General features: G+C 43.2%; 1 protein-coding gene across 2 annotated transcripts in view; it reads left to right on the top strand.

Annotated features, from left to right (window-relative positions):
- itga8 (integrin, alpha 8) overlaps window positions 1-14,686 on the top strand; it is a 58,772-nt gene that overhangs the window by 22,635 nt on the left and 21,451 nt on the right. For both annotated transcript variants that reach the window (XM_061820830.1, XM_061820831.1), the window contains 5 exons: window positions 1,247-1,299; window positions 1,372-1,577; window positions 6,741-6,938; window positions 11,738-11,783; window positions 11,881-11,988. In XM_061820830.1, the coding sequence (XP_061676814.1) occupies window positions 1,247-1,299; window positions 1,372-1,577; window positions 6,741-6,938; window positions 11,738-11,783; window positions 11,881-11,988 (611 nt within the window). The remainder of the gene's footprint in view (window positions 1-1,246; window positions 1,300-1,371; window positions 1,578-6,740; window positions 6,939-11,737; window positions 11,784-11,880; window positions 11,989-14,686) is intronic.

Here is a 14,686-nt window from a genome sequence, read left to right as displayed (position 1 = left end):
GTTCCCATGTGATTTCATGAGATTATTGGTTAGCTCTTGAATGACAAAAATCACGATACATTTCAAATTTTACCATGAGAAATTACTGAATCTCGAGTATTTTACACGACTGATTTACATGAGTGCAAGAATTTCTACTGTCCTTACTAGTGGCATGATTAATTGGAGTCAATGTCAGTTGACTTCAGTACTCCCTTTTTGCGCATGTAGACAAATAATTAGTGCAAAGATGTATACCTATGGACGATTTAAATTCTTAAGTGCATGGTTTTGGAAAATGGGAGCAAGCCAACGTACACAGAAAATGTACACAAGCACGGAGAAAAATGCAAACAGTGGTTTTAAGTTCAAGTTTTTGTATTATGTTATCGTGACGTTTCTTTCCTGATTGCCAGGAATTTAACTATAGTGAGATTGGGGCGACATCTACTGTACTTACACTCAGGTTTAAGTTACCAAATATGGTTTGATGCCCCATAATAGGGTACTTCTATCAATTCCAAATGTTTATTTAAATCATTTGGAATTGATACATTGGTTTCCAACTTTAAAAATGTTCTAAATTCTTAACCCTCCTGGCGCATGGAGTGTTTTTCATGGGTCACTGAGTCACAAGTAATTGTGCTCTACAAATTCTGCCAAGCAACAAGAGCCTTGCCAATGTGGACATGTACCGTAATTTCCGGCCTACAAGACGTGACTTTTTTCACACTCTTTCAATCCTACGGTATATGCGGTGATTTCTAACGGCCGCAAGGGGGCACTCGAGCGGAAAAGGTAAGAATGAGACCGGTGGAATGTATGTGCCGAGGAGGTGACTTTTACCGACCCTGTTAGCGCTGCGCTAGTGTTAGCGATGTGCTACCATGTTGCTGCTGTTTTACTGGCGTGTCTCAGTGATATTTACCAGTAAGTTTTCTTTCAACCGGCCCTGTTAGCATTAGCGCTAGCGTTAGTGCCACGCTAAAGTTAAACTCTTTGTGTGTACTGTCTGTCTTTGTAAATATCTCGTGTTTCAATGTGGGCACATATGTATGCACCAAATGGTATTTCCTTTACAAATGTACTCGGTGAGGCTTTTAACATGATTGCTCTGTAGGCCGGGAATTACGCTACACATGACCCGAAAGATAATATTTGTGTCTCAATTATTTGTTATTGATAACACTTGCAAAAGATTGTTTTTACTGAAATGTGGCCTAGCTGCGTCGTCCTTTTGTATAATACTCAATGCTCTGTCCCTCAGATGGCCTCTTATTTTGGGTACTCCGTGGCTGTAACAGACCTGAATGGAGATGGGTAAGTGGACCATATCATATTTGCATGAATTGCATGTATATATTGGATCTAGTCCATACCTTGTGCATCCAGGATGGATGACGTGTTAATCGGAGCACCCCTCTACATGGAGAGGGAGATGGAGAGCAAACCCAAGGAGGTGGGGAGGGTCTACTTGTACCTGCAGAAGTCCCCGCTCACCTTCTCCCAACCCATCGCCCTCACCGGCACGCACACCTTCGGGCGCTTCGGCACGGCCATAGCGCCTCTCGGAGATCTCAACAATGATGGTTACAATGGTAAGATGGAGGAGTTGGGGGAAAAAAAGCGTGTGGGAAAGAAAAGATACAAAAGAAATTAAGATGGATGAAATTTATCTGAGTAACACAAACAAATGTGAGAGGAAAAATAACTCCTCTGTGCATACTTCACGATCTTTTCCATTTTTGGCTTGAGGCGGATAGAGAGGTGGCAGATAATAACAAAAACTTGACCTTATTATTGTAGCGTTGCTACATCAATAAAAGAAAGAACCTTTAATTGCCAATTCCCTATTTAGGGTAAGAATTCATGCAGGCTTGTTTAAGAAGAGAAAATACTAATGATGTATTTTGTCAAAGATACCAAATGGAGACTGCTCTCGGTAGAATTTAGGAGGAGATTGTAAAACAAATGTTATGGGATTAGATGGAAACTGGGATATTTGATGTCATGCATGCGAGACAGTCAAAAAATTTAAAATGATCCTCAAAACATTGCATGGTGATGGAAATACACTTTTCTTGTGTGGAGATGTTTCTTGAAAACATCCATCCATTTTCCTAGCCGCTTATCCTCACAAGGGTCACGGGGAGTGCTGGAGCCTATCCCACCAGTCAGTGGGCAGGAGGCGGGGTACACCCTGAACTGGTCGCCACCCAATTGCAGGGCACATAGAGACAAACAGCCACACTCACAATCCCACCCAGGGGCAATTCAGAGTGTCCAATTAATGTTGCATGTTTTTGGGATGTAGGAGGAAACCGGAGTGCCCGGAGAAAACCCACAGAGGCACGGGGAGAAGACGCAAACTCAACACAGGCGGTTCCCGCGATTGAACCCGGGACCTCAGAACTGTGAGGCTAACACTTTCCAGCTGGGCCACCTTTCTTGAAAACAGTTGCATAAATAAGAAAAAAATTATTATATTTGGAATAAGCCTTGATTGATTTATAGTCACATCAATCTGGTCGAATGTAGCGCAATGACGGTCTGGATTGGCGTAGTTGCTGGTAGAGGACAAGAATTAAAACCACATGCTCATCACTTTTGGAATAAAAGTTGCCCTTTGCCAGTGACGCTCACTCAGTAATTCACATGTTATCTCCCTCACGCTTGAAGTTTATTACTATTTAGGGTTTACTTTGTCTAGATTAAACTGAAAGTCTGAGTGTGTTCATATTTAGAACGCCTGTCTTTGTAATTGCAGTAATCCAAACAAAGGTGGTACCCTCCCCACAACCTCCAGCCATTGTTTCAGTTTCGAGGGTTCTACAGAGCTCAATGAATGGCTGTTTACAGTTTCAGAGTGGTCTGTGGTGTGTCTGCCAATTTTGGACAAAGGTATTTAGGTAAATCTTTGGACTGACAGGTCTTTTTCTGCATTTCCTGGACACTTTGGACTACGTTTGGGCTCTGACAGAGGAAATCCCATCAAAAGCTCAAACATGAGAGCTCGTCACCCAGTGAGGAAGCGGCGCGATGAAAGGTCGTCTGCGCGAACACGTTTCCGCCCGCGATGTCCGAGGTCAAAGCCTCGTTGTCTGAGCGGGTTATTTTTAACTCCACATGTGCCTGTAGAAAGAAATCATCTGGGAGTGAGTTTTCTGTCCTGGAGCCTCGAGTTCATTTCTCATCCGCGTGTTTGTTTTATCCTCACATTGATTGGACTCGCACACATATGCGCACCAGCCTGGAGCTCCGATATCCACGCAGCTGATGCCTTCATGACGAACGGATGCACATCTGGCCCTTTACATTCGACACCCTTCCAAGTGATTAACGTTTTAGTTATTCACGGGCGCTGTCCGTTAAAGTGTGTTTCAGCCCCGTTAAACTATCAGATCAATAGCCGGCGGCTCAATAGCGAGGCTTTCGCCGGCGGGCAAGACAAATCACATCAATCTGTCTGTCAGGATGTGACAAGCTCTCAGGGGCCTGCAAGAGGAAGCTCTTAGCGACAACCGTGGACTTTTTTTAATCTAATGAGCGGTCACCCGTGTCTGCCTGATTTCGTTATTGCACGTGACATCACAATCGTCATGGCGACGTGATCAGAGTCGTCAGTGACTTTTTTTTATGAGCATGTCAAACTGTTTGAAGTGTACCTCCCTTTTTTTCAAAAGTGTGTAATCACTGGCAGATGTCATCACAGTGTTTGGACGTACCTCAACCATCCGTGTTCGCGCTCATCCTCGCGTTTTGTTTTGAATCAGCTGTTTAAACAAGTTGAGCGCAGCTGAGTTGACCGTTTGTAAACCCATATGTTTTCATTTTTAATCATCTCAATTAACTCCCTGTCATGATGACCGTGACATCATTGCAGTGGTGGTTTCTATTTTATTGTGAAGTTCAAACCCACCTAAACTGAGGCAATGCTAGCAAAAACTGTGGAATAGAAAAGACAGATTAGCAGCTGCTTTGTTTTTCTGTTGCCTATGGGTGGCACGGTGGCTCAGCTGGTAAAGCGTTGGCCTCACAGTTCTGAGGACCCGGGTTTGATCCCGGCCCCGCCTGTGTGATTGTGAGTGTGTTTGTTTGTCTCTGTGTGCCCTGCGATTGGCTGGCAACCGGTTCAGGGTGTACCCCGCCTCCTGCCCGTTGACAGCTGGGATAGGCTCCAACACTCCCCGTGAGAAAATGGATGCATGGATGGATGGCTCTGTTGCACATTAATATCAATATTTTGATAGTCAGTACTCACTTTTTTTACATACTGCGAAAGTAAGGTTTATGAAGCTCTTGGACACAAACTATTCTTTATTATGCTGTTTTTTTACTATTTTCCTGTTCATGTTGCGGAAAGATGAACAATTAATTCACTATTCTGTATTACACCTATATTACACATTATTCATATATCTGAATCAAGTAAGCACTGCCCCTAATGTAAAGTCCCCAGTGTCATTGAAGCTTGTTGGAGACTTTCCCATCATTTATATGCTGCTCTGGCACATGCTGTTGTTTAACAACACAATAAGACATTTGCAGGCGCACAGCGATGCATTCAGTGTATACTGTACATACATTATAGGCTGTATACTGTACACACACATGGATACATTTATCCACGCTAGTCTGGTTCATGTGGAACTACTGTATGTACTTCTTTTGAGTGATTTGTGCCGAGGGGTGATCTAGGATCTCTTAAGACGTTTATGCACTAGAAGTCCCAGTCGTTCTCTCGTGTAAGTTTATCAAAAAATGCACGAACTTCATTGCATATAATAATGAGACTTTTTCTTTGAAGGCAAGTGCTTGCGTATGATTTTTACATACTGCACTGTACGTGTGTGTTTTTCCATTTCATGTGTGGAAGCTGTCTGCAGGAGTTTGAGGTAATAGTTCAACCTTTTATGGAAATGTGCTTACCTGCTGTCCTGCCAAGAAATAGATGAGAAGATCAGTGGAGCTTTTACATTATTTATACCCAAGATGCGGGGCGAAAGCCAGGAGACGTTGGGCCAATCTTGCAGGCAGAGTTAATCCCATTTTCTGCAAAATTGAAAAATACATATTTCTCATTCCACTTAGGGCTTAGATTGTTAGTATTATTGAGCATTGCAGTAAAAAATGGTTAAGGGTGATGGGAAATAAGTTAGCACTTAGGCGGCGGTAAAAAGAAAAATAGAAACCGATGCAGGAACAACAACAACTTCCTGGACATGGAAAGAAAGGAAATCACTTTTTTTAGTCTTCATGCTGAGCTAAATAAGCATTCTGTGTTTTCCTGTTATCATAGAAACAACATCAGCTAGCTATTCATGGTGGGCACTTTGTGTGTTAATAGAGTCCCAAGAAAGTGATACAATTTCATAATCTAGTTTCAGTAACTTGATAAGATTGATTGTTGTATTTTTAGTTGTTTTTGTTTGTTTGTTCAGTGTGCAAATGGTTCGTATATCTGCCTCATAGTTCTGAGAATCGTTCCAATCTGAGCTTCCTGTGTGGATTTTGCATGCTTTCTCTGGGTACTCTAGCTTCTTCCTGCATTCCAAAAACCTCGGTTAATTGAGGAACGATATGGTAAAGACACAATAAGCAAAACAATTTTGTGTCACTCAACTTGACTTTATTTGTCCAGCACTTTTCACCTGTCAGTAATATCGAAAAACTTGTGCATTGCCTCTGCTGTGCTGTCTTTAGACCAAACCGTCACGATGCTTATTTTGGCCAAGTGTACAACGTTGTGGTGAGGCTCACCAAAGGAGTAAAAATAACGATTTGACACATACTGTACAGATTGTGTGCTCACATCTGTTTTACAAGCCTCATTTTTTAAAATGTACAGTGTTTAATGCTAACCCAGGAAGCAACAGGAAGCAGAACTAGAGGTAGCAGAAATGAAGATGTTGAGGTTCTCGCTCGGAGTAAGCAGGTTGGATAGGATTAGAAATGAGCTCATTAGAGGGAGAGCCAAAGTTGGATGTTTAGGAGACAGGTTTAGAGAGAGCAGACTTCCACGGTTTGGACACGTCCAGAGGTGAGAGAAAGAAAATGTTGATGGATATTGTGAGGGAGGACATGAGGACAGCGGGTGTTAGAGAAGAGGATGCACGAGATAGGCTTAGATGGAAAAAGTTGACACGCTGCGGCGACCCCTAACGGGACAGGCCGAAAGAAGAAGAAGAAAGTGTTTAATGCTAACCGCTCGTTGCTAAAATGGGAGGGTGGAAACTTACCACTATGGTGCATTTTTATTCAACCTCAGGGAAGATATTGTCATTTTACGTTTCTAATTATTGGGTATTTTTTCCAAATTGTGTATTATCACTCTAAATTCCTAAATAAATGTTTTAAAGGCAAAATAGAATGTTCTGCCTTGTTTCCAGCAGCATGTGTGCCACGTTTGTGAAATTGGTTGAGGCATGAATGTAATTTTTGGGAGATACTACACACATCCGTGGTGTGGTAAACTACTTACATTTTTGATTCCAGTTAAATTCTTATGAGACAGTTGGGATAAGATTTCAACATCCAAGATGACTACAATAAATACCAAAATACCTGCAATGACCTAAACATGTCAGCGAAAGAAATAACTCATAGCAAAACCAGTGGCCATGATTTGAAAGGATGCTGAAGCGCTTACTGATGTTGTCATGGGGACAGGTGGACAAAGGGAACGTTTTCCCCTGCTTTGCTTTCAAGGGGACCAGAACGGCGCTGATGTCTAAACCACGCGCGTGTGTGTCGTCCCTCAGACGTGGCAGTGGGTTGTCCGTTCGGCGGAGAGGATCGCGGAGGACGAGTTTTCATCTTTAACGGTCACAGAGATGCGACGACACGGGGTCTGACCCTGAGCCAGGAGCTGAGAGCGACCTCCGACCCGGCCGGAGGCCTGGCCGGTTACGGCTTCACCCTGAGAGGAGGCCAAGATCTAGACCACAACCACTACCCTGGTAAAGACACAACAAAGCCAGTTCTGCTCCGTGTGCGCTGCCTGTGTTTGTATCGTTAAAATTCCTTGAAAAGTTTCAAATCCTTCACCTTTCCCCTCACTGTCCTGCTGCTCCTATTACATCCTCCCTCCTCTTCATTCCTGACCTCCGCATTTCTTCAGTCCTCCTTTTACCATGTTCTCCTCTGTTACCTCCCTCGGCTCGCTCTGCAAAAGTCATCATGTCGAAGGAGAGCGGCCAAGGGGCCGTGCCAATGAACTGAATACAGTACATTCTATACTGAGAGTTTACGCGACAATCTGTCTCGGTCTGTCGGTCTCTAGAGCTATCTATCTATGTTGCTAGCTAGCAGATTGATAGATGGATTGATGATGCCAGACACTGCATCGAGCTGTCCCTCCCTCCTTCACTTTGTCAATGCATCTGTTCACTCATCTCATCCCCCTCTACAACCATCATGCGTAAATCCATACACCTCACCTCATTCCATCCATCCATCCGTCCATCCATCCCTTTATCTCTCCCTAAACGTCTTCCTCACTATCCATCATTCATCTATCCTTCCTTCCTTTGCTCCCTCTCCCCTCCTGCACCCCTTTTACTCTATCCATTCATTCCTCCCTCCACCATTCTCAATCTTCTATCCACCCTTCCCTCCATCTGACCCCTCCTTCCTCACACCATCCATTACCCCCGTCCTTCCGTTCCTCTCGATGTCACTCTCCATTCACCTATGTATTCCTCATTTGTTCCATTCATCCATTATCCTTCCCCGCACCCATTCCCCATCCCTCCCTCCACGTAACTACACACCTCTGCAATTTAATGGAATTGAGAAGTAGAGCAGTTTGTATACACACTTGTTTACATCTGGGGGGATGAAACCATTAGAAACAAAGCCGAGGCTGTAAAATCACATCATTTTATTAGCTAATTTTCTCCGCAATTTGGAACCACTCTGCTCTAAGGATAACACCACAATTAACTACATTTTCTTTTCTCTGCTTGTCCTACCCTTTCCCCTTTTAGTGTGCATGTGGCAAGAGTGATGATTTCTTCATTTTGCAGTGGAGGTTTACGTCCAAATGCACACATTGCATAGCTTGTGATTAGTTTCATTAGTGGTGTAGGGAGTGCGTTCCGGGCACTTGGATAAAGTGATACTTTGTGTAAGTGCTTATTAGAAATCCTACAATTAGAGTGTGGCGTAAATGCAAATACAAGAGGAACAGGTTGAAACTTTGGTGCCAGGAGGAAGTTGGGTTGAGTCTCTGGGTGGCAAAATAGCGGGCCAGCACGAGTACATGCGACGTTTAAGCGCACAAATGTGTAGCGCCGGCCCGTGTCGCCTGTCATTAAGGAGCCGGTTGACGGAAGTGAGGCACGCACAGATGGTGAGTCGTTTGCAGGCCAGTAAAATCGGATCGTTCAAAGGTAGCAAAGATGTTTGATCGGCCTTATGAGGGGACTGGGAGGCCCGCGAGTCACCATTAAAAGGCGGTCTTATTACTCACAGACACAGTACAGGATTATAATTAAACTTTGAGCTGCTTTTAGCTACTATTGAAACTTGTATCGTCTACACTTGTGTTGTGACAGAAAACTCAAAATGAGGAAAAAGTGAGCAATTGTCATCCCAAAATGACAACCACGCACAAGCTGAACTTATTTTATTGTTATTACAACTGCACCAAAAACACAATTAAAAAAATGCACTGAAAGAAACATTTCACTTTAACTCACTTTTTTTTTTTTTTTAATTAACATTCAGGGCTGTACACGCAGCCACCTCTAGCTCTGCCTCTCGTCATCATGGCGATGAAAGCGTCACCCCCCAGCGAGTAAAGGCCTTTAATTGAAGACACAGAGGCGATATTTCATTAAAGGTGTTGGACGCCTTGCGGGAACACTAAGCTTAGGGTGAGGGTCAACCACTGGATCACGCTCATATTCCCAGTCAATGACTTTTTGGAGCAGCTTGCGGGGTGAAAGGTGAAAAATGCAAAACATTTACCTGCCAGTCACACGGGCATGCTGATTTACAAAGAGCTTGGGCAATGTTCTTCAATGTGTGTGGTGCCGAGGCGTGATTCCATTTTTCATCAACCACAAATTTATTGCAATTTTTTCTCAACTTGGAAAAATAGTGCAGATCCGAGTATTACTCCAGAAATAATATTTGTCATCTCTTCATTGTGGTATAATGTTGCACATCATATGGAAAACCCATCTCCCAGTCCACATGCGTAAATAAGTCACAGAATATCTTAAAACCCCACACAGACACCCAAGAATGAAGAAATCCTGTGCATCTCCCCAGAAACCAACTTCTTTTCCACCGAGTGCCATTGACTTTTGACCTCTCCTCATCACCGCTGGTCCCCCGCGGTCAGAGCGTCCCGCCAGTGACAGCTTGACAGTCTGTCTAAACTCGGCGTGAAGGTCGTGTTTTCTTAGCAATGGGCCGACACCATCAGCTCGAGAAGCCGCATTACCCGGAGAAAAGTCTGTTAAAAAACATACCGCACTTTAAACATACATTGGTGGAAAAGGATTGACATGTTGAGGAAAATAAGCCATTATTTTATTATTAGTCTTCCTCTTAACCCTCAAATCAGAGAGTGGATGGAGTTTCATGCTTCCAGAGCCCAATACAGCCGGAGGGACCCAGAAATTTGTGAGCAAGGTGCTTCTATGCGTCTCACACCATTTGGTGAAAGCACACCTTGCTCCTGATGCCTTTCACAGATAGCAACCTATTAAAGGCCAAGTACATGAGTCTCTACACCCTCCCCCACCTCTCACAGTGCTTCCTCTCCACCTTCTTCTGTACACTGCCCAACAAAAGCCACATCTCAAGGTCCATTCTTGTCACAAAAACACATAACCGTCCCAGCACACCTAGGTGACTATCGACTGGGGCCTAAATGTTTAATGTTGTGGTTTCAGCCACAGACAGAAACACATGGTCTTCCCGATTCAGTTACCGTAATTTAGAGCGCATCTTATTATTAGCCTCACTTAGTACATTTGTAAAGGAAATACCATTTGGTAAATACATACGCCACAGCTGTGTAAAAGCTGCAAGTGCCCACATTGAAACACGAGATATTTACAAAGACAGTACAAGGAGAGTTTAACGCTAGCGCCACCACGCTAACAGGGACGGTTAAAAAAAACATACCGATAAAAATCACTGAGACACGGCAGTAACGCGCTCGTGCAGCACTAACAGGGCCGGGGACCGGTAAAAGTCACTTCCTCGGCACATATATTCCACCGGTCTCACTCTTACCTTTTCCACTCGAGTGCTCCCCTTGCGGCCGTTAGAAAAATAATGCACAAATTAGCCGCATCACGCCATAAACCGCAGGGTTGAAAGCGTTTGAAAAAAGTCGCGGCTTAAAGGCGGGAAATTACGGTAGTCACCTTCTTAAATATGCAGGAAGGGGACAAACACAACAAAAAATGACAACATGAGTAGATTTAAACAGATTTACAGGCAAGTTACTTACATGTCCTTTGGGCTTAAAATTAAAACTGTTACATACACCAAAAATAGCAGGACACTGCAAACCTCCTCTCTGGGTTCAGTGTCTTGCCAAGGTCAAACCGATGAGAATTTGGCATAGTTTGACTAGCTTTTTGAGCCTTTGACTCACTACATACGAAATGCACTGAAGTCCTGAATTAATTTCTTTATTATTATTCAAGTGTGTTAAACCAATAATACTTATAAAATTTTGTCCACTTATTTACAAACAAACATCTTAAAAGTTACAATTTACATTTGAATACGTTTTCGCTCAAGGTCGGCACAAAATGGCCTGGCTCGCGTTTCGCAACCTTTTCAGTCTCAGGTCAACCATTAACCATTATTCACCAATCAGCAAATGGTCTTACTTGGATGGGCGTCTGTTTATTCGCAATTTATACAATATCACTGTGTGATATTTTTGTCTGCATGAAATATTCCAAATTGATTTGTTTAAATACAAATAGGCAAACCACTAATCCACCATATGTAATGTTCATACACAAACATCTTTTATCAACCAGAATTTGATCGCAAGTGTCTTATCATTTCACAATCAGAGCATCTATCATGCTTTTGTGCCTTTTTGCAAAAAAATACATTAAAATTGTAAAAACACAAGTGATTAATTGACTATGAAAAACTAGTACTGCAATTAGTTGCTGCTCTGCGTGTGCATTAAGAGGTTTTCCTTCTTCGGATCACGTTAATGTACTTAGACTACATCTGGTTTTGGTGGCTTGTATCAATTAAGTGCCTCCCTTCACAATTGTGACAGATTGTTTTAATCAATGTGTGTGTGTGTGTGTGTGTGTGTGTTTGTGTGTTTCAGCGGTATGTGTCCCCATAACCACAAGCCCTAAATACCGACATTCTTCTCAAATGCGCGAGCCAATTAAAAGTTCATCCCAAAATTCACGAAAACAACAAATAGCTGCTGACAACGAGTGTGTGTGGCTGTTGCGCAAGCCGAGTTGCAGCTCAGCCGTGTGGAACGGTGTAGCCTAAATATAAATACACACATGAAGATTTTTTTTTTTTTTGGGGGGGTGTCTGAATTTAGTCTGGGGTGGGTCGTGGGGAAAAAGCGAAAGTGGAGCGATAGCCGTACCTCACCTCGTGTCCTTGTGCGTGTGTATTAAACAAAAGGAGTGTGTGTTGATGAAGATTGTTTGAGGGTTTAAAATCAATCCCATCTGTGGTGGTCTTTGAAATCCTCTTGCTTTCCTTCTCCTCTCTCTCTCTTTCTGTCTCCACCATCCAGACTTGATCGTGGGATCATTTGGTGTTGGAGAGGTGTCTGTCTACAGGTAATGCAAGCTCTTGCGCTTGTGTTTTTTTAAAATTCAAGGCAATGTCCTCCATTTAATTGCATTGTGGCAACTAAACGTGTGTGTTTGCTGATAGGGCTCAAGCTGTTGTGTCTGTGGAAGCGGCAATGATCCTGACTCCTAGGATCCTAAATCCTGATGACCGACAGTGTCACCTGCCGCTCACCGATACGATGGTGACATGGTAAGATCTCTGTGACACACACACATTTACGATCTTCAATTTATGGAAAAATATATGCTTTTTAAATTTGTGAGGAAGCCAAAGTCCTCTCAGAAAACTCATACAAACCTGGACCTATAAATCCACATTTAAACCTAGAATTTGTCAACTGAGAGGCAAACCACTATTCCACACTGCTGCCTTAACCTAGCATACCATAATTCCCACCCTATAGAGCGCTCCTGGTTACAAGCCTCACCGAGTACATTTGTAAAGGAAATACCATTTGGTGCATAAATACGCCGCAGCGGTGTAAAAGCCGCAAGTGCCCACATTGAAACCCACATTCAAACGAGATATTTACAAAGATAGACGGTACACAGAAAGAGTTTAACGCTAATGCCGCGCTAGCACTAACACTAACAGGGCTGGTTAAATTAAAAGTACCGGTAAATATCACTCAGACACACCAGTAGCACACCAGTAACACGCTAGCACAGAGTTAAAGCAAGCGCAGCGCTAACAGAGCCGGTAAAAGTCATTTCCTCGGCACATATATTCGACCGGTCTCATTCTTACATTTTCCCCTCAAGTGCCCCCTTGCAGCCGTTAGAAAAAAATGCACAAATTAGCCGCATCACCGCATGAACCGCAGCGTTGAAAGCGTGTGGGGAAAAAAGTCGCGGCTTGTAGGCCGGAAATTACGGTAACCTTACATTACATATCGTCATCAGCTTTGCATGGAAAACAGTGTCTAACTAAACCACTATGTAGTTTCTGTATCAAATTATAGTATTGGATGTGTTTTAAATGATGAAAAATGATTCATCTATGCAAAAACAAAACACAATACTGTATTGTGGTCCCCAGCTGTTGGGATGCTTAAAATGTTCCAGCGGTCTTAAATGCAGCAATAATCCCAAACTAAGATATAGAGATAATGTACTGGATAGTCCTCTCACATTGCATAAAATAAAAAAAAAAAAAAGATTTAAAAGTTAGGCGGCACGTTGGATCACCTGGTAAAGCGTTGGCCTCACAGTTATGACGTCCCGGGTTCAATCTCAGACCCGCCTGTATGGAGTTCGCATGTTCTCCCCGTACTTGCGTGGGTTTTCTCCGGGTGCTCCGGTTTCCTCCCACGTTCCAAAAACATGCAAGATTAATTGGACACCCTAAATTGCCACTAGGTGTGATTGTGAGTTCGGCTGTTTGTGTCGATGTGCCCTGCGATTGGCTGGCAACCAGTTCAGGGTGTACCCTGCCTCCTGCCTGTTGACAGCTGGGATAGGCTCCAGCACTCCCCGTGACCCTCGTGAGGATATGTGGCAAAGAAAATTGATGGATTTAAAAGTTGGTCTGAATGTCGTACCAAGGCAGCACCGAATGCCAGAAAAAAATTCCTTGTGTGATTTTACACAGTTGGCTATTAAAGCTGATTCTGATTCAGATTTTGAACTTGCACACACACAGAGAGACAAGTATTTCAGCAATGATCCAGTGCAATACCAAACTACATTTCATATAACCTTAAGGGACTCAATTAATTTGAAACCTTATAATCCTATTTTCAATGTATTATCCTTCCTGTGGGTCAGTTTGGTCAGTCGAGTATGCCCGAGTGTAAAATCTCCCGCTGCTTCACCTACGTGGGGCGAACACATCGAGGCTGGAAGCGCGGCTGTTTAGACAAGAGAAGTGGACTTGGCTCGCTGCCATCACGGTCCAGCGGCATGTGAGTGTTGGCGGCAGCCGAGACGGGAACAGAGATTTGAGCCTGATTGACAAAAAGCACTAAACTATGGAGCTGTGTCATAATAATACTCAGCTAATTCAAATAAACATGCACAAAGTTGGTTCGGAGGTATGGAATCAGATATGCCATGACACGCGAGTGTGCGCCTGCACACACACACACACACACACACACAGGATCAAACAGCAGCACACACATTTAAGTGACGCCATAGGAGATGCCCATGAGTCAAAGGGTGAACGTTTGTAGTGATAGCAGGCTTAGTTTCTGTCGTTATGTTGTTGCAAATTTTCGCAAAAAAACAACACAAATATGAAGAATTTTAATGGAAAAACAAATTCTCCATCTTTCATCATTAAAAAGAAACTGTTGTAAATTTGACAAACCACTAAGGCGAGTGTTGTTAACAGCCTTGCCAAATTTGTATTGTCAGAAGAATCATAATATATGAAATACGGCTTCAATATCATGAGAAATCAAGACTACGCCCCGGTCAAATGTTGACTGTCAATCAAATACCACTGTTAATACGCAGAAAAAAGAATGCCACTGTCTAATATCTTTCTTATGCTTACATATTACAGTACATGTTTGAGCAAGATGTGTGTGTGTTTCTTTCGGCTTGTCGCATTCGGGGTTGCCACAGCGTGACATCTCAGATGAACGCTCGTATTTGTTTGGCATAGTTTTTACGCCGGATGCCCTTATGTTTGATGAAAACCTCAAGTGGCTGCAATATATCCCACCGCGTCACAGTGGGTTTTTTCCACGCCGCAACAATGTTTAAGAAAGGCACAGCGAATGATTCCACACACTGACTATCATATCGGACTTCTTCGAAAAATGTTTACCTTGCTCTCATGCGTCCTCTCCATGAGATGCGTGCACTCATGGAAAACAACGAATCGCCGTAAGTGGCCGTGCAACCCCAAAGCTCCCGTCCACGTGTTGACTGTCAAGACA

Source organism: Syngnathoides biaculeatus, chromosome 5, assembly GCF_019802595.1.
Source record: "Syngnathoides biaculeatus isolate LvHL_M chromosome 5, ASM1980259v1, whole genome shotgun sequence".
Taxonomy (NCBI): domain Eukaryota; kingdom Metazoa; phylum Chordata; class Actinopteri; order Syngnathiformes; family Syngnathidae; genus Syngnathoides; species Syngnathoides biaculeatus.
Note: the sequence above shows the minus strand (reverse complement) of the source record. Positions and strands in the feature narration are given on the sequence as shown.